General features: G+C 39.1%; 1 protein-coding gene across 1 annotated transcript in view; it reads right to left on the bottom strand.

The window, feature by feature from the left end:
* The window catches only part of SLC9C2 (solute carrier family 9 member C2 (putative)), a 96,080-nt gene extending 75,804 nt beyond the window's left edge, over positions 1 to 20,276 (bottom strand). The window contains exons 1-5 of the mRNA XM_069065435.1: positions 20,156 to 20,276; positions 19,020 to 19,120; positions 8,326 to 8,454; positions 4,889 to 5,054; positions 3,650 to 3,766 (exon numbers count right to left, since the gene is read on the bottom strand). Of these exons, the coding sequence (XP_068921536.1) occupies positions 3,650 to 3,766; positions 4,889 to 5,054; positions 8,326 to 8,454; positions 19,020 to 19,120; positions 20,156 to 20,276 (634 nt within the window). The remainder of the gene's footprint in view (positions 1 to 3,649; positions 3,767 to 4,888; positions 5,055 to 8,325; positions 8,455 to 19,019; positions 19,121 to 20,155) is intronic.
* Between the last annotated feature and the right edge of the window lie 835 nt (positions 20,277 to 21,111).

The raw sequence follows: 21,111 nt of genomic DNA, 5'->3' as shown, positions 1-21,111 counted from the left end.
GACATGGTCCTTTTCAGCAGTCAGAACAGAGAGGCCAAGACAGATATTTAGTTACAAGTGTCATTTTTTACCACCAAAACATAGAAAAAGTACCTGAAGGAAAGAACTGTTAGATTTTCTATTGAGTCCTCATCATTTAATTCAAATATTTCTGGGTGTATGGCTACTCTAATAGTCTTCTCTTCCCATCTCTCTCAATCAATCACTGACAACTTTCACAGCCAACTTTTTTTATGCTAAATATATTTTCATATTAGCCATGTTGCAAAAGATAAAGTAAAAGTCAAGAAACATAAAGAAAGTGAAAAAAGTATGCTTCAATGTGCACTGAGTTTGTAAGTTCTCTCTCTGGAGGTAGTTACTATTTTCCAACATAAATCCTTTGTAATTGAATTGGATCATTGTCTCCATCAGAGTAGCTACGTCTTTTGCAGTTGATCATCCTTACAATATTGCTGTTACTACATGTAGTATTCTAGTTCTGCTAATGCATCAGTTCATATAAGTCTTCTCATGTTTTTTTTTTAAACTATCCTGCTCATCATTTTTTATAGCACAATAGTATTCCATCACAATCATTTACAACAACCTGTTCAGTCACTCCCCAATTGATGGACATCCCCTCAATTTCCAATTCACTGCCACCACAAAAAATTGCTGTAAATATTTTTGTACATATAAGTCCTTTTCCCTTTTCTTTTATCTCTGGGATATAGACCTAGTAGTGGTATTGTTGGGCCAAAGAGTATGCAGAGTTTTATAACCTTTTAGGCATAGTTACAAATTATTTTACAGAATGGTTGGGCCAGTTCACAATTCCACCAACAATTTATTAGTGCCCCAATGATTCCACATTCTCCCCAGCTTTTCTCATTTTTTCTTTTCTGTTATGTTAGACAATCTGAAATTGTGACTTAGTGCCTCAGAATTGTTTTAATTTGCATTTCTCTAATCAGTAGTGATTTAGAGCATTTTTTTCATGTGATTATTTGTACTTTGATTTTTTTCTTATGAAAATTGCATGTTCATTTCCTCTGACCACTTATGAAGGGGGAAATGGCTTTTAATTTTTATAAATTTGGCTTAGTTCCCTATATATTTGAGAAATGCCTTTATCAGAGAAACTTGCTATAATTTTTTTCCACTTTCCTTCTAATTTCAGCCACATTAATTTTGTTGTGGAAAACCTTTTTAATTTCGTGTAATCAAAATTATCCATTGTACATCCTGTGATTCTCTCTATCTCTTGTTTAGTCATAAGCTCTTCACCTATCCTTGAATATGTTATGATTGAAATTAAGGTAAATTGAGGTACAAAGTTCTGCATATGCTCAATTTGTTGATAAGGCTAGCAATTACCAATAAAAGAGAACTTCAGTTCCTCAGCAAGTAAAAAGACCCCAAATAAGGGTAGATACATCATTTTTTTTACAGACAAAAGGAGGAGCATCTTAAAGCTAAATGGCAGCATCATAGATGGGGAAAACAATATGATTGGTTACATAGTCTGAAGCATTACAGACATGAGGAACAATGTGATTAGTTGAAAATTAGAAGTGAAGGGCTAATTACAATTTCTCCTTCATCTTGTTCCTATAGAAAATTCATTTGACAGTGTCTACCTGCATAGCTAGTTAGTGTCACAGCAATAACAGACCAGGCTTTCTTGAAAGACAGCCAGATAAAAAGATAACAGACAAGACTCCCTGGCATCCACCTGCATCCTTCAAGGACAACAGATTTCCTTAACACAAAAATAGAACAATAATAGTGATTATCAGGAAAACTGAACTTCTAAACTCAAATAACTCAGAAAGGAAAGTGAATTTTTTTTAACTTAACTCAGAGACAAAGAAATATGACGGCATACAGAATAGAATCAATTACAAAAATGGGGACTATCAATTTGATTTTCTCAGATATGACAGATAAATTTTTCTATGCTCCTCTAATTTAAATATGACATCACCTTTTATATCTAGATCACTTATCTATTTTAACCTTATTGTGATATATGGTGTGAGACGTTGGTCTGTGCCTATTTTCTGTCAAACTGCTTTCCAATTTTCCCAGCAATTTTATCAAATGGTGAGCTCTTGCTCCAAAAGCTGGGATCTTTGGGTTTCTCTAACACTTGATTACTATGGTCATTTACTACTGTGTATTGTGTACCTAATCTATTCCAGTGACCCACTACTCTATTTCTTAGCCAGTACCAGATTGCTTTCATGATTATGGTTTTTTTATATAGTTTGAAATCTAGCACTGCTAGGCTGCCTTTCTTCACATTTTTTCATTGATTTTCTTGACCTTTTGTTCTTCCTGATGAATTTTTTTCTAGCTTTATAAAATAATTACTTGGTAGTTTGATTGGTATTGTACTGAATAAATGAATTAAAGTAGAATTGTCACTTTTATCATACTGGCTCATAAAGTCAACTCTTAAAATACAACCTAGTTCCAGTCTAGAAAAGAGCTTGGTGCTAGTAAGGGGAATATGAAAATAAAACAAATCTCTATCCCCACCTCTTCTAGATACAAAACTTAATAAATTGCCCATTAAACCAGCTTACTCTAGAGTTAAGGTTGACAAAATTGATGTGTATGTATCATTACCCTTACTTCTCTTATCTCACTTCTAACATGCTTAGAGACTAATGTAGATTTACCTCCAGGACCCCTTGAGCCTTAGTTCCAAGAATCTGGCAGTTCTCATTTTTTTATTTTTGCTTTTTTGGGGGGAGTACAGGGCAATTGGGGTTAAGTGACTTGCCCAAGGTCATATGGCTAATAAGTGTTAAGTGTCTGAGGTCGAATTTGAACCCAGGTTCTCCTGACTCCAGGGCCAGTGTTCTGTTCACTGAACCACCTAGCCCACCCCTGCAGGTCTCACTTCCTAGGTTCCAACTGGCACCTTTCCAGGTCCTGATCAAACCCCTTGATTTGCCTTCCTCTCAAGAATCAATTACTCTGACCTCAACTTTAAATCTGAACACATTAATTGATGACAGCTTAGATTTATTTGGTATTTCAGTATTATCTAGGGCCCTTCCCCTCTACCCTATCCATGTACCATGGCCTGGTCCAGCTTCTAATTTCATCAATGAATGACTCCTGGATGATCATTCCTGACCTCTCATTTTGTTAACCCTAACCTTCTGGATTTCAACATTCATAAGGGAATGCTGCCCAAGGTGGGTTGGGAGGAAGATAATACAGTCAGCAACTAAGATCCTGCAGTGAGTATGGGAGGTACAGAGGGAAGCACCTACCAGCTTTGTGCCCAGAAAAACACAAAGCTAATCTTTTGGATGTGAAGGTGCTGCAATGTGCAGAATGCTAGATGTGAAATTAGGAAGAATTGAATTCAAATACTGCTTCAGACACTTATTAGTTGTGTGCACCTGAGCAAGACAATTATCCATTCTTAACCTCAGTTTCCTCATCTGTAAAATGAAGGGGTTTGGACTAGATGGCCTCCACAGTGCCTTCCAGCTCTAACTATGATTTAACCTAGTATTGTCATTTTTAATTTTCCAAACATAAAACATGAGAAAATCAGTGAAGTCAAGGCACCTAGAATTGCATTTAGCTCTAGAATGTTCTGAAATATACCATGTGAACATGATCAAAAACAAAAAGTTCCTACCTTTTAACAGTGAAGTCCATTTTTTGAAATTTCTTAAAGCCCCAAAAAATGCAAAACTGATACCACAGCTGATCAACGATTCTCCTGTTATAATATCAATTAATATTTTGGAAACACCTAAAAAAAAAAAAGAAACCATGATAAAATGTGTGAATTACAAGTGAATGTTGGCATATGGCAAAAAGTGGCTATGTGCAAATGAACAGATTTTCAAATAGAAAAATATATTAGGGAAATAAATAAAAATAAAACAAGACTTAAAATTTTCAATAGAATAAAATCAACAAAATGATTGTAGTGCTTTTAGGTATGCACAGGGTTTTAAAAACATCTCATTTGAGCCTCAATTCAGTTGAAAAGCATTTATTAAGCACCTACTGTGTATCAGGTCTGAGGGATAAAAAGACAAAAGAATAAAACAGTCCCTCCTTTCAAGAAGCTTATATTCTTCTGTCTCACAACTAGGGGGAAGGGAACCAGCATTATTAACTAATTATTATAGCTAAGGGTAGGAGGTAGCACAGTGGATGGAGCACTGGGCTTGGAATTAGGAAGACGAATCTTCCTAAATTCAAATCCAGGCTGACACTTCTAGCTGTGTGACTCTGGGCAAGTTACTTAGCCTTGCTTCGGTCTCTTCATCTGTAAAATGAGTCAGAGGAGGAAATGGCAAACCATTACAGTATCTTTGCCAAGGAAACCCCAAAATGGGGTCACACAGAACAACATCAAAAGTGATACAAGAAGTAGAGTGTCAGGGCGGCTGGGTAACGCAGTGAATAGAGCAATTGCCCTGGAGTCAGGAGGACCTGAGTTTAAATCCGGCCTCAGACACTTAACACACACACACACACACACACACACACACACACACACACACAAAACTAGCTGTGTGACCTTGGGCAAGTCACAACCCCAATTGCCCTGCCTTCTCCCCTCAAAAAAGAAAAAAAAAGAGTCACAAAGATATGGGTTCAGCTTCAGCTTCAGACACTAGCTGTGTGCCTCGAGGCAAGTCATTTTTGCCTTATTTATAAAATGGGGAAAATCAAAGCACCTACCTCTCAGGGTTGTTGATCAAATGAAATGACTATAAAGACTTTAGCACAGTGCCTGGCACATAGGGAGTCCTATATATTATTAAATATAAAATACTGATTATTTTTTCTGGTAATTTGGGGAATTTTCAAGTGACTTGCTCAAGAGATCAAGGTAATAATTATATTAAATACAACATACCTAGAGTTTTCAAGGGATTCACGGACTGAAGAGGATCTGTGATGACAACAGTAGTACTAAAGAGTATACAAGATTGAATATCCCATTTATACCTATTGAATTTCATAACAATGTATCCAATTAAAACAAAAGCTAAAGCAAAGCTTATAAGTCCAGTTATTAAGATCTGTGAAATAAAGTTATAACATATAATTAGACTTATTTATTTTCAATAATCAAACATTTGTTTTAATCACAAACCTTATAGATGCTTTTCAATAAATTATATCTTATTTCTGAGACCTCAAGAGATAAAAAAATAAAGCCTTGTTTGTATAGTTTAACAATCCCCGATGTCAAAAAATCTTCAAATGCCAGCTAAATTCCTAATGCTACAGGTTAAATTGATTTCCTCTTAAGTTCAGTGCTAAAGACTGAGAAAAAGTCCTTGTTCTATCCATCTGTTGTAGTTGTTGTTCAATTATTTCAGCTGTGTCCAACTCTTCTTGATCCCATTTGGAGTTTTCTTGGCAAAGATACTGGAGTGGTTTACTATTTCCTTCTCCAGCTCATTTCACCGATGAGGAGATTGAGGCAAACAGGATAAAGTGACTTTCTCAGAGTCACACAGCTAGTGTAAATGTCTGAGGCCAGATTTGAACTCAGGAAGATGTCTTCCTGACACCAGACCTGGAACTCTATCCACTGGGTCACCTAGCTGCCCCTCTCTTTATCCTTCATTAATTGCAAAATGAACAGATTTTCAACAGAGGGCTTATTAGCAATGACATAATTACATGGCACTGGAACTGAAACACTAGAGTTGATAAATAATATTTTTCTCTATATGCCAAATTTTAGGCATCAAAGCTAGAGTGGAGAATATTGAAAACACTTGCTATGGAGCCATCCTGATATAACAGCCAAATAAATTGTGGGTTTGCCAGTCAGGGTACAATCAATGAGGCTCATTGGGTGGGAATATGTATGAAATGTTAAGATAGGAAACTATTTGCTTTCATTTTTACCACTGTAGATTTTCTGCAATATACCATATACACTATGATTCATTGTTTATCTATATTTTTTGACATGAAAAATCAGCTTCTCCACCTCCATACTATGTAAATCACCACTGTTTCTCTCATAGAGTGACTACTGTGGTATGTAGAAAAGGCCAAATGGTTGAAGTGGGTCATGTGGGTGGGTCTAAGGCTGAAAGTAGACCATTAAGAAGCAGGCAAATGATCTGCTGCCAATCACCCTTCACTTTTGGTTCTGTCCCCAGTTGTGCCCTTCTGAAAGGAGACAAAGAACTTGAAATCAAAACCATAACCAATTCAGGTCATATGCTCATCAATCGGCTGCTCTTTGTTTGTTGTGGTTTTTTAATTCTATCTAACAGCTTTTCCCTGACTGCCCCCAACCACCAAATTTTTTATTCCGACATTTCTATGTTTTCAGCACAGAAGTATATAATCACTTAGAAACATCCAAATACTCCCAGAGAATGATAATTGAACCATTTATTGAAGGAATCCAGCTTTTTAAAAATCCAGGTTGTTGTTTGTTTCATTTTGTTTGGCCATGAGAATCTAGTGTTTTCATGACTTTACAACTCATCTGGCCTACAGGAACATAGCATGCTCTCCCTCTACTTCCATGGGTCTCCTCATTCCAAAATATCATCTCCTACTCCTCTCCAGCTCTCTAAAACCTACATATTTTCTCAGCCTCAACTCAAGCCCCATTGTCTATCCAGCCCATTTCAGACCAAGGTGATAACACCCTCTTCTAAATTCCTCTCCCCACTCATTTGGAATCACTGCTTTGTGCTATCTCTTATACTAAATTCTGTATTGCTATTTCATTCTTCATATGTCCACGTTTTATCTCATCAACTAAGCTCAGCAGCAGAAATCATGTTGACTATTTCTTTTATCTCTTGCAGTGCTGGATATATATTTAACAAGTATTAAATATTAATTAATAAAAAATACCAAGAAGTAGATGACAATTATCTTGTTTCCAGGGTTTCATACTTTTATTATTCTATCTAGAAGAGTTTTCCCATAGTCCCTTTCAAAATGCTATAATTGTGCCTTGTTGTCTCTATATAGCATATAGGCAGTCTGCAGAAGTAAAAGGTATATTGCACTGAAATGAGACAAGTTATTTCCTTGATTTGCTGTTGAAGCCCAATGAGGTTGAACAAAAGATTAATGAAGCAAAATGCATGCTCAGCCTTTACAAAGATTCTTAACATCATTGCCTTCACATGGAAGAATTCTAACCACAAAACCCAATTCTCAAAAAGAAAAGTTTACTGGAAACTACATTAGGTCATAACTGGATATAGTAGGTACCTAATAAAAATGTTTATTGAATTGAAATATCTCTAGAGGTCTGGGTTGGTTTTTTTTTGTTGGATCTCTGATTCCATTGGTGCACAGAAGTCCTGATGGTGAGGCTCCCCTCTGCCAATGAAGATGTGCTCAGCAATCTAATCTTAGGGAATTGCTGAGGCACTGAGAGATTATGTGATCTGCCCAGGATCACACAGCCAATAAGGTGACGGAGAAGGAAGTCTTCTTCCTGACTCTGAAGCTGGCTCTCTATCCACTCCTCCACATTCTCTCTCTGCTCCAAAGACAACTAGTATAACTAGAAAAACATGAATAAACAAATGGCCTCCTCCAATAAAGTTCAAAAAAGCCATCCAGAAAATAACTATCAGATGGTGGCTCTTGTTGGTGGTGTTTTTTTGTCTGTTTGTTTGTTTTGGAGGCAATTGGAATTAAGTGACTCACACAACTAGTAAATGTCTGAGGCCAGACTGGAACTCAGGTTCTCATGACTCCAGGGCCAATGCTCTGTCTACTGTGCCACCTAGCTTCCCCTAGTTGGTGGCTTATTAAATAAAACCTCTCTCCTTTCTTTTCCCCATCCATTGCCCAGACTTGGGTTATTTGGTTGCTCATTAGCACCTTCACAAGAGAGAGAGATGAAAATGGGAAAAGGAATGAGGGCCAAATCAGTCTGTCTGTGCATAAATCGTTATGGCCAGGGTGTGCCCACATCAAAGAAGGTGCTGAGCTCCGTGAATGAAACAGAATTGCAGTAGCTTAAAAGAAATGAGATGCGCAAATTTAGAGACTATGCCCATCCAAATGTTCCTATGGACTATTTGTGCCTGAGCTGTGGTAGAGCCTTCCAAGTTCATATCGGTGTGATCAGCCACAGTCCAACACACTGTACTGTGACTCCAACATGGTGATGTCATTTTGGTGTCCTTTGAGAACAAAGGACAACAACCAGTCAAATAGTTATGAATAGAAGGGAAACTGAAATAAATGTAGTTTGTAGACCATGTATCTTTGAGCTCCCTATTATCATCCACATCCTCCATTAATACATATCATCAAGGGGTGACGAGTTTATTTGAAAATAGTTCTTACCTGCCGAAACATGTTCTTGAGTATATAAAAATCCATTTCTAAAGCAGCCATAAAGGTCATTAATGGTAAGAAAGCATTTAAAAATACATAATTACTTGTTTTCAGAAGAGGGAAGAGAAGTTGTTGAATCTGAAAAAACAAAAAAGGAATAAAAAAGTTCATGTGCTGCTACTTGGAAGGGTTAGAATTCAACTTGATACACTTTAGTAATACATATTTTAGTGTTTTCTAATTAGAAGATACTCAAAGCACAGGGCAATCTCAAGGTAGTAGGGACTCCTCCAATTACACAGATCCCAGCTAGGTTATGACTCAGTAGATCAGACCTAGCAGCTTCTGAGGTATGCCAATGTTAAGAAACTTGCCAAGATCATATAAGGAGGACGCTCTGGAGAGAGATTGGGGCTTAGTTTTCCTGACTCTAACTAAACCCAGAAATCTATCCACTGCCCCAATTTGCCCCTAATTAGCTAATGGCATTACAAAGCATGAATCATAATAGCCAGTTAACATTTATATAGCAATTTAAGCCAAGTGCTTTACAAGTATCATATCATTTTGTTCTCCCAACGACCCTGGAAGGTAGGTGCTATGATAATCCTGATTTTACAGGTGTGAAATCTGAGGCAGATAAAAATTAAGCGGTTTGTCCAAGGCCACACAATTAATAAGTATCTGAGGCCTGATTAGAACTCATGAGAATTTTGAAAAATGAAAACAACTGTTGGATAGAATCACACTCCATGTGAAGCAAGCATTTTGGTCAAGTGTAAAATTAAATGGAGGTCTGGGCAAGTAGCTTGTGGGTTTAGGACATCTAGGTGGGCCATAGTGGCTAGTTTCAGTTATCCAAACCATTGTGTGGGGTGGTCTTAACTCACGAGAAGGTTCATCTAGTTCTAGTCTGACCATTAGCTAGTTCCACACTACTTTTAATAATAACTATAATTAAAACCTCTCCCTGAAACTTTACCAACACATCTATTGAATAGTTACTATTGTCAACAGACAATCACAAATTTAAAAAAATTATGTGAAAACTGGAATTATGAAAAGACAAATGAACATTCATATGGAACCCAAAGAGTTCGTAATCCCCACAGAAGTGGATAGATACTTATGACAGTAGGACAAAGGAAGGAAGAGAAAGCACACATCTCTACCTAAAGGGACATGGTACAGAAGGGGGAAAGGTGCAGTAAAGGTGGGAAAAAGTAAATTCCTCCAAAGGGGAGGAGAAAGGTGATGGCAAAAGGGGTATTCTTTTCCCTTGGGAACTGCTAGACCATGAAGATATGATGGTCGACTTATCTACAAGGGTCCCAGCTGCACAAGCAGTTTCTCAGACTAGAGAAGACAGGCCCCTGTCTTGACTTCCAAGGTCACACAGGAATTCCAGCTTGGGTTGCAAACGAGAAATTGTGTCAGATCAGGGAGGATTTCATCCTTGACACATTCGGGGCCTCCTGCATACTCTGGGTTCAATGTTTCTGAAAAATATAGCAACTCAAAAAGATAAGTTCAGGGGACCTCTTAACATTCCTTAACACCATTCATCAAAACTCCCTATGTCTAAGTGCTTTCATTTAAAAAAAGGGGATGGGGGGAGGCCAGGTAGCACAGAGAGTAAGAGCACCAGCTCCAGTGCTGAGAAGACCTGGAGATCGAGTCACGGGGCTCAGACACTTAGCACCCACCCAGAAACACCTGGCCGTGTAACCTTGAGCAAGTTACTTAACCCCAATTGCTTAGGGGTGGCCAGGTGGCTCAGTGAGTAAGAGCACCAGCTCCAGTGTCAGGATGACCTGGATCAAATCCGGGCTCAGATACTCAGCACCACACCCAGGAATAATAACTGGCCGAGTAACCTTGAGCAAGTTACTTAATCCTGATTGCTTTAAAAAATAAACAAATAAATAAAAAATAAAAAAAAAGGGGATGATAGTATTTGCATTATCTGTCTCCAAGAGTTGTTGACAAGAAAGCACTTTGTAAACCATATGGCACAGGGGTTCTTAACCTTGGGTAAAAGGTCTCTCAAGGGTCTATGGATAGATTTCAAGAGGTATAACATGTTATTTTATACTTAATGTGTGTTATATATTATGTCACTAGGCAACTGAGTTATTATTAATTGCAATAATTTTTATTACATGACACTTAATAACATCTTCATAATTCCAAAGGATTAACTTTGCAAGTTATCAGGAAGGCAACTGAAAGATGTATATTGGAAGTAAATAGGCTGCCACATATTTTACACACACACACTCTTATACAAAAGCAACGGTATTAAAGATATTAAAGAGATGTGTGACCAGAAAGGGAAATGGACCGGGCATGGCGACAGCAAGAAATAATTAGATGCACAGCCTGTGTGCTCCACGGATACTCAAACAGGGTCAGACGAGTTTTTGATAACTTTTCTTAGGTGAAGTACATCACTGTCTGGGAGCACATGTGAGATTGCTTTGTTTTAATCTGTGGTTCAGAGATCCAAATCCCATTCTCAGCCACTTGTTTTTTTTTTTTTTAACAGTTATCAAAAACTGTATTCAACAGTAGCACAGAAAGGACATTCAGAGTCACAACCCCACTCACTCCCCACCCCTACCCCAGAAGAGAAATAAAAGAACATCAATGAAGCTTTTAAAAGAATACACATAGATATAGAAGACAATTATCAGTGAAACTTAATCCTTTGGAAATTGTGATATGATTCACAGCTACATAGAATCCCAAAAAGAATACTCCAGTAGGGGGTGGCTAGGTGGCACAATGAATAGAGTCCCAGCCCTGGAGTCAGGAGGACCTGGGTTCAAATCCAACCTCAGACACTTAACACATAACTAGCCATGTGACCTTGGGCAAGTCACTTAACCCCAAATGCCCTAGCTTCCCCCGTCCAAAAAAAAGCAAAAAAAAAGAAGAAGAAAATTTCAGGAATCCAATGGATCTATGATCTCATTGGGACAGATATTCCTGCCACAGAATCCATTCATGCCTACCCATTCTTTGCTATTCTTGTCCATGTACTCTCAAAAGTTCAATAGTTTCTGCCATCAAAGAGCTTATAATCTAATTACTGTGCTTAATAAATACTTTATGATTTGACTGAGTCAGTTAGTAAGCTTTTATTAGGCTCCTCCTATATCTCAGGCACTGCACTAAATGCTAGAGTAAGGGATTTGATTTTTCTTTTCTTTTTTTTCAAATGCTTTATTAACTTCTGATTTACATCGTTCATTTCTACCAGATTTTGAGTTACAAATTTTCTCCCTGTTTTTCCCCTACCCACCAAAATAGCAGTCCCACAGGATATCCCCTCCTCCAATCTGTTCTCTCCCATATTTTCTCCCATATCCTTTTAGACTTTTCCAGTGGATCTCTATGACCCAGTGCCTGTATATCTTATTTCCCAATTACATGTAAAATAGTATTAATAATAGTATGTGTGTGTGTATACATACATATATATTTGAGTATTTTATTTTAAAACTTTGAATTCCAGATTCATTCCCTTCCTCCCTTGTCTCCCACCCTTACTGGGAAGATAAGCAGTTCAGTATAAGTTGTATATGTGTGGCTAATGCAAAACAATAACATAGTAGATATATTGTAAAAGACTGACTATATTTCCCTCCCTCCTATGCCACCTCCCACTTGTTCTATTCTCTACTTTGATCCTGTCCCTTTTCAAAAGTGGGTGATCCCAACTTCCATCCCCCCAGCCTGCCCTCCCTTCCGTCATCCCTCCTCTCATCCCCTTCCCCCCTACTCTCCTGGAGGGTGAGATACCCTATTTAGTGTGTATTTCATTCCCTCCTCAAGCCAAATTCAATGGGAATAAGGTTGACCCATTCCCTTTTGCCTTCCTATTCTTCCCCTCCATTGTAAACATCTTCCCTTGCCTCTTCTATATGAGATAGTTTACCCCATTCTGTCTCTCCCCATCTCCTTTCATTATATTCCTCTCTCACCTCTTAATTTCACCTTTTAAGTATCATCCCTTCCTGTTAAATTGGTCCTGTGCCCTCTATGTATACCTGTAAACATATATACATACATTCACATATGTATTCATATGCCCAAATAACCTCATATGTATGTATTCCCTTCAAATACTGAGAAAAGTTTCATCAGTTACAATTATTGTTTTTCCATGTAGGAATGTTAATAGTTCAACTTTGATAAGTTCCTTATTATTTCTTTTCCCTGTTTACCTTCTCATGCTTCTCTTGCTTCTTGTATCTGAATGTCAAATTTTCTATTCAACTCTGGTTTTTTCATCAAGAATGCTTGAAAGTCTTCTATTCCACTGAATGACCATATTTGCCCCTGAAACATGATACTCAGTTTTGCTGGGTAGGTGATTCTTGGTTTTAATCCCAGCTCCTTTGCCCTCCGGAATATCATATTCCAAGCCCTTTGATCCCTCCATGTAGAAGCTGCCAGATCCTGGGTTATCCTGATTGTGTTTCCACAATATTCAAATTGTTTCTTCCTGACTGCTTGTAATATTCTCTCCTTAATCTGGGAATTCCAGAACCTGGCTATAATATTCCTAGGAGTTTTCTTTTTGGGATCTTTTTTAGGAGGTGATTGGGGGATTCTTTCAACTTCTACTTTGCCCTCTGGTACTAAAACATCAGGGCAGTTTTCTTGGAGAACTTCCTGGAGGATGATTTCTAGGTTCTTACTTTGATCATGGCTTTCAGGTAGTCCAATAATTTTTTAATTATCTCTCCTGGATCTATCTTCCAGGTCAGTGGTTTTTCCAATGAGATATTTCACATTGCCTTCTATTCTTTCATTTGTTTGGATCTGTTTAACAGCATCTTGATTTCTCATAAAGTCATTAGCTTCCATTTGCTCCAATCTAATTCTGAAGGAATGATTCTCCTCATTGAGCTTTTCAGATTCTTTTTCCATCTGGCAAATTCAGTTTTTTAAGGCATTCTTCTCCTCATTGCCTTTTTGATCCTCTTTTGCCATTTGAGTTAGTCTATTTTTTAAGGTATTATTTTCCTCAGTAAGGCTGTTGACTCTCATTTTGTAATTTTCTTGCATTGTTCTCATTTATCTTACCAATTTTTCCTCCACTTCTCTTATCTGCTTCTTAAGGTCCTCTATGGCCTGTAACCAGCTTGTATTTTCCTTTGAAGCTTTTGGTGAAGGAGTTCTGACTTCACTGTCTTCCTCCTGTTCCATGCTTTTCTCCTTTTTGTCCCCAAAATAGGAGTCTAATGTTGGAATCTTCTGTCTGCTTTGTTTCCTTTGCCTGGTCATGTCACCCCTCAGTCACTTGACCCCTGAGCTTTTTGCCACAGTAGGACTCTGCCACTAGACAGGGGAGCTTTCATCCCAAATGCTAGGGTTTTCTCAGCTGCCAGAGGTATTATATGGGTGCCCTCTCTGAGGTCTCCACATGCTCTGGCAAGCTGGACACACACCCCAGGACCTCCACCCTAGACTGCAATCCAGATCCAAGAAGGTTAAAGCAAGAGCAATTACCCCTCAGACTGGGCTTGGTCCCCCTACACTCTGCAGGCCAGGAGCTGAAGCTGCCACATGGAGCTGGCTGGCCGTGCTGGTGGCTCAGCAGCTTCTCACCCCCGGGGCAAAAGCCATGCACTCCCACTTACTGGGTCCCAAAGCCCAGACTTCACTGACCTCTCACTTTGTCCTTCGCACCTATGTGTTGATAAATCTGGAAATGGCCACAGCTGCTGCTGATCTGGAGTCCCTCTGGCCAGCAGCTGGTCAGACCCACCCTGGGGCTAAAGCCTTGGCATGGGGCTGGGCTGGGCTCCCAGAGCACTGCGCTGGCCGATTCCTGCCAGCTTGCCGGGCTGTCCTCAGTGGGAGGTTAGCTTCTCTGTGTCATTTTGTGGGTTCTGCAGCTCCAAAGTTTGTTTAGAGTCCCCTTTTTACATGGATTGGGGAAGGTGGAAGCCAGAGCAGTGGGGAGGTCCTGCTTCTACTCCACCATCTTGACTCCGCCCCCTGATTTTTCTTTTCAGACAAGCAAGAGAGCCTGAAATATTTTCCCACATTCATTCTATGTATAAGCTTTCTCCCCAGTATGGATTATTTTATGTATATCAAAGTTTCCCTGTAGGCCTTCCCTAGATCTACCACATTTATAGATTTTATTGCTCAATATGAATTCTCTCACACTGAATGAGGTGTTCAGAGTCTTTTCAACTTGAACCACAGTTCTATGGTTACCCTCCAGTATGAGTCCTTTGATATCTCTTAATATATCAGCTGTACCTGAAGCCTTTCCCACATTCATTACATTCAAAGTATTTCCCTTCAGGAAGAATTAGCTTATGTGTTTGAAGGAGTTCAGTCATGGCCAAGGCTTTCCCATACTCATTATGTTTATAAGATTTCCTTCTAGTATGAATTTCCTGGTGTTTAAGGCTTTCTCATATTAATTACATTCCAATGGCTTCTCACCTCTATGAATGTATTGCATGAAATTATATATTTTAAGGAATTCCTTCTGCCTGAAGATTTTCCTACATTCTCCCCATATGTATAGGGCTTCCAGGCTTAATTTTCCAATGTCACCTAATGGATGACCTCTGCCTGAAGAATTCCCCACATTTCACATTTATTACATTTATGAGATTTCTCTTCAGTATGAGATGTTGTAGTTCAGGTAGGTATTGCTGAAGGATTTCCCACATTCATTACATTTACTGAGGGGATGTCTTTCCAATATGAATGTTTTGCTGTACAGCAAGGTACAATGATGCTAAAGGTTTTGCCATATTTACACTCAGAGTATATTCTTTGAGCACATACTCTATGGTAATGAATGGTTAGTAAAGGGCTTCTTATAATTATTATGCTTACAAAGTTTATTTCCCAAGGTGATCATATTATATTTAATTAGTTCTGAAAATTGTTTAAAGTTTTTCCAAGTGTATCATATTTATAGAAACAATTGCTTGTAGGAACTCCCTGTTGTAGAATGAATATTGATTCCAGACTAATGCTTCTTCCAAAAGTATTACATTCATGAATACTTAATTTATTAATAATTCTTCTATGAATTATTGTTAATTTTCTGTCTGTTTTTCCCTTGCTGTTCTTCTGTCTATTTGACTTGAAAGTATAATCCCAAGTTTCCCCCAATTCAGAATTCTAGGAACAATTCCTAGTGATTTTCTTCTTAGATGATGTTCCCATAGAGATACCCAGCTTTGGGGTTCAAGCCTTGGTTTTACAACTGATCTGAAAATGGAATCTGGGTACATGCTTCATGCAGCTTCTCTTGCTAGAAGACCTGGTGCTTCTCTTGTTTCCAAATGGGAGATCAGAACTGGTTTGGAAACAGGAGGGCTTAGGGACACAAAGTTCTCATAATTCTCCAGCATCACATCCCTAAGCAGGTCCTTCTGAGGAGGTTCCAACAGCCCTCATTCCTCCTGGGGGAAGTCTATAGACACATCTTGAAAGGTCAGATATTTCTCATTACCAGCTGTCAGGAGCCCAAAAGTAATTTTCTCTTCTTTCTCTTCCTCAATTTTCATTACATGGACAAATCCAGAGTCTTGAGATGCCAGAATTACTGTTGTTGGCCCTGCCTGACTTGGGCCAATCTGGTGGTTCAGGTTCAGCATTGGAATGAATTAAGACATTTGCAGACCATCCAGCTGCAGATCTCCTGCTGTCCCAGGGGGAATCTCCAGGTTCAGACCCCAACGGGGTCCCCTCACAGGACCAAAGAGCTAGTGCTGGAAGGGGCCTCAATCATCTAGTCCAAATTAGATCAAGAATCTGAGGCCCATAGAGGTTGAGTGACCTGTCTGGGGCTCACACAGCTGGTAAGTAGCAGCTGAGCAGAATTTAAATTCGTCCTTGCTTTCCACATCTATACTTTTTCTTTTCCAAGCAACACCTCCTAGGCCCCCTGGATACTCAGATGCCTCTAAAGATGATCCCAGGAGTGAGCACACTCACCAATGCTCATTCACACCCACATTCATTCACATTCACACACACGCACACCTAAATTCACCCACACTTACTTATCCATTCCCACACTGATACAAAGGCCCAATTTCCTGGGGTCCAGAAATTTGATGATAAGAGGGAACATGCACCAGTCCTTTATTATAATGACATTAAAGTAAATATGAAACAATGCCAGGTCACTGTTCTTTTTATCAATAGGCAACAGTACAGCTCTGGAATGGGTACAGTCTGCAGGGAAAGGGACCCATGGAGCTATATGTTAATGGTATAATCAGGATTGGGTTGATGACCTTTAAGAAGGAGGAATGGTTGGGTTCTGGTCCAGCCTGATAACATTTCTAGTCCTTAGTTTTCTTATCTGTATAATAGTGGGGCTGGATATAGTAACTACTAAGCTCCCTTTTAGCTCTTAAATCCTTTGATTCTAGCCAGGGTCTCCACTCTTATGGCACAAAATATTCTGGCAATCATGATATTTACTAGGGGAAATAGCATTGGTGGCTGCTGGATCAGTGTGATATTGTTGAAAACAGTGGGAAAGATGAAATGACGTGCTTCTACTACTTACAAAAAAGGATATCATTCAAGGTTGGCAAGTGGATGCCAAGAACCAGTGGGGACAAGAAGGCACCAGTTACATAGAAGGTAAGGATTTCATAGTGGTTTCCCACACAAGTTGGAGGGAACTAGTTTTATGCATAAGTAGACCCATCTGAAGAAGACTTTGGTTGACTGTTTATACCACTCATGGCTCAGAAATGTTTTCTTGCTAAACCATATTGTGGTCTACAAAGCTGCCAGGGGTTCCAGAGTCCACCAACACCTGAACCTGAAGTGTGTTATTGTTGCCAGAAGGGAATGAAGGTGGAATCTAGAACCTGTGGCATATAGAGTTAATTTAGTCACTAGTTCTAGAGGCTGGGGGATTCAAGGGAGGTTTGATTACTGTGGGATCCTGGTGTTATCCCCATTCTTCCTAAACTGACCATAATACCAATAGAGGGCCTCTGATGAGGGGCAGAAGCACCTCAGCAGGAAGAACAGGCAGTCATGACGGAACTCTTCCCCTCAATCCCTGACCCCCACACCAACATGGATTCTCCAATGTCTACAGGGGGAAGACTGACTTGATATTTGTACTCTGTGTATGAGGGTTGCCTTCTCTTGGATTGAAACTAAACATAAATTTCAATTCTTATCTATTAACATTTGAGGGTGGATAATTTGGTAGCAGTATTTACCTAGCTTGCTCATCTTTCATAGGGATGTCCCCTCTAAAAATTGGTCAACAGACACAGTTTTGTTTCAGTGAAGTTCTTTTACTGATCCTATGCACTAATCTTTTGACCAAAGCAGTCAATCTTGCTGACCAAAGCAACAAGATTATTGCTGGTCAGAAAGTCTTCTCATAAGAGGCACCTGGGAGATGCAAGACTAGGCAGGCAAGAAAACTGCCAATCATAAGTTTCTCTTGAAAGAAGTTTGGGGGGGGAGTGACTAGTGGTACAATGAATAGAGCACCATCCCTGGATTCAGGAGGACCTGAGTTCAAATTCGGCCTCAGACACTTGACACTTACTAGCTGTGTGATCTTGGGCAAGTCACTTAACCCCAATTGCTCTGCCTTCCCCACTCCAAAAAAGCAAAAAAAAAAAAATGGGGGGGGGGGGAGATTAATAAAGTAACAGTCAACTAGAAAGTCTGTTCAAGGGGACTTCTAGAAGCAGCAGGAAAAAGGGTTTTGTCAAAGAAATAGAAGCCAGAATAAGGCTGTATGGGAATAATAATTGCCATTCCATCAGAAGGATCAAATAATTGGGGTAATAGAATAGTCAGGAGCTATAAGCACCTGTTGTTCTAGGTATGTGGTGGGCACTAAGGATACAAATGTAAGATTATATGCTTTGGGGGATGATGATACATACATATATAAGTATATGCCGCCCTTCCCTCACAACAAAAGTAATAAAAATGCAAGGTAATTTGGGAAAGGGGAAGGCACTGGGAGGTAGGAATACTAAGAAAGGTTTCATATAGAAAGTAGACTGAGCTGAGTCTTGAAAGAAACTAGGCACTCCAAGAAGCAGAAGGGAAGGACAATCATCTGGGGAGCTACATGCAGGATAAGACACATGGGCTGTGCATTTGAAGTTTTGCACTTCTCTCAAGTGGAAGGATTCTGCTTTTATGGACCAAGTGGCCCTGCTTTCCTTGGGATGCTGCGCACAGTGCTAAGAAAGGGGAACCAGCTGACAATAAAGTCCTTGCATATAAGGTTTGGTAGTCAAGAAATGTGGGGAAATGGGCAGGACAAGAGTCAGTGGAAGTCTTTTTTTTTTAAAGAGGTAAGTCTGCACATATTTGTAGACAAAGAAAAATGAGCTAGTATGGGAAGAGAAAAGAGAAATGATAGAAAGTGGAGAAGGCAAGGACCCCAAAATAGAATCAAAGTATATAAATTCCAGGGCTTAAGCCTTTGTAATCCATATTTCTCCTTTATTTACAAAATGTTTTCTCATTTTTGAAATTGCTTTAAATATTGGATACAATTTTTCAAGTGAATTTTCACATAAACACTGTTTCATACACTGAGAACAGAAGGGAACCTGCTTTTGCTTCCTTTTTTAATCCCATTTTTACTTATTTTATTTATTACATTTAACTTATTTCCATCCCACTCTCCAACTTATTTTCTATGATACCTGATCAAATTCACGGCCCATTAATCCTATGAAAAATCCCAAAAGAGAAAGAATTGTCAGGATAGCTGGTTCATAGTTCTTTAATATAATTCTCAACATTCCTAAAGAAAACACACAAAACATACACGTTACAAAGAAGCAACCCAATTCAAAATAATTAATCAAACTTGTATTGTCTCTCACTGGGCCTCTCATTTGAAGCCTTCCTCATTTGGGGTGGATAAGTAACATATGTTACTGGTCTGTGTCTTAGAAGGGCAAGACTGTCTTCTCAAGACCAACACAAATAAGCTACTTCACACTCAATGATGTCTGGACACTACACATAACTAACTATGTGCAGGGATCTGATTGCAAAGGAGTAAATGGAAAGCCAGGCTTCTTTTTTTTATCTTTTCTATCTTCTTTGCTGTGATTGTGTCTCATTCCAAATAAGGATTTCTTCTCTGTGTTTTTTTTAAGGTTTTACTGATACTCTTTTCTTTACCCATGGTTGTTTAGTCATTTTTCAGTTCCACCTCTAAGCCTTCATAGTCAGCTAGTCCATATCTTTGCTTTAAAACATTCACCATCTAATCTGTTTGAAAATAAGTGGGCATCTAATTTATTAAGCACTTAGTATGTGCAAGGTAAGAGGTAGTATGGCTTAGTGGTTAGAGTGTGAGCCTTGGAGCTTGAGTCAAAGAAAAGTTTGTAATCTGCATGGAGGTGGGAGTGGGGGTGGGGTATTGCATGTTGGAAACTCCTCATACCAATGAAATCACAGGCCCAGTCTGCACTGGGCCAGACTATGCTAGATATCGGATCTTTTAACTAGTCAATTCTTATCTATCTCTAAGGAAAGACATTGGGTACTAGCCTTGGTAATATGCTGTAGTCTTGCCCCCCAAAAAAATCCTTACCATTTGAAAGTTTCTGATAAATAAATTTATTTTTATCATGTCCCAGGAATTTTCCTGTTCTTTCAAATTGAACTGAGGTCTCATGCACCCTAGACACACAAAGGTGACTAGTTAACTATATGCCTTGTTGATATAGTGTGACCTTTGATTTTCATGTGGTTTAATTCCTTTGGGTGCAGGGGGAAAGATGCAGAGACTTGAAAAGAGAGGAAGTTAAGGAACCAAGTGACCTACCTGACACAAAAATGATGGAAAATAGCAGTAGCATAAAATGTGGTTTCTTCAAGGTTTGTATATCTGGCTTCCCACAGAGTAAATCAGGAATCGGGATAGCCTTGCTGCTAGAGAAATTCATTTTTCCCTCTGTTTTTCTGATCCCAATGCAAAATCAGATATGATCAGTCACTGTAACTCTACTCCCTGCAGACAGCACACAGAAAAAGGGAAATGAGAATTTCCAGGACCTGAGTTAAGTTTTTCTTCCCATACTCATGCCATCTGAACACTTCTCTTCTTATAAATCACAACTTGTGTGGGAATGAAGCTCTTTAAAAATGCCCAAATTAGTGTTTGAATGAAGAGGGGCTTCCTATGGCATCTTTAATTCCCCTCTCCTACTTATGAATGGGAAAACTCCTCAAGAGTGGAATGTTCCCTCTCCCTCCCTCATTGCCATACTGTTCTTCCCCTCCCTATCCCCTCCTAATTCCCCACTGGGGAACAGCAGAGAAGGCTAGAGGAGTCTTGATCAGTGTTTAAAGGATGGGGAAAATTAAGGATAAGGAAAGGAACCATCCCACTTTATTTTTCCTGACATCAAGCTATATTCTAAAAAGACTTATAACATAATAAAGCATTCTCAAAAAAATTTTAAAGGATCTGTCTTGAGTAGCACAGGTTACTAGTACTTACTTTTCTAATTGTTTAGTCACAGGCCCACAGAGGGGAAGGAGCCAGGAGACCAAACAGACCGGGTCTAATTAATGGGCACTTAGTCATGTCAGCTCTTTTTCAAGCGACACGTAGGTTCCAACCATCCTCACTCCCTCACCTCCCCCACCCTCACTCACCAGAATCCCCTTCTGACCCTACCCTCACTACCTTTCTCTGACTAATCGACCAAGATCACCAATATTTCCTTCCAATTCCAGTTCGAAGCTGAAACAAAGTAAAGCCCACTCAACAGCATG

This window comes from Petaurus breviceps, unplaced genomic scaffold (assembly GCF_028583685.1).
Source record: "Petaurus breviceps papuanus isolate PSGF00001 unplaced genomic scaffold, PetGlider_PUasm1.0 90692, whole genome shotgun sequence".
NCBI lineage: Eukaryota > Metazoa > Chordata > Mammalia > Diprotodontia > Petauridae > Petaurus > Petaurus breviceps.
This window is presented reverse-complemented; position numbering and strand designations above follow the sequence as displayed.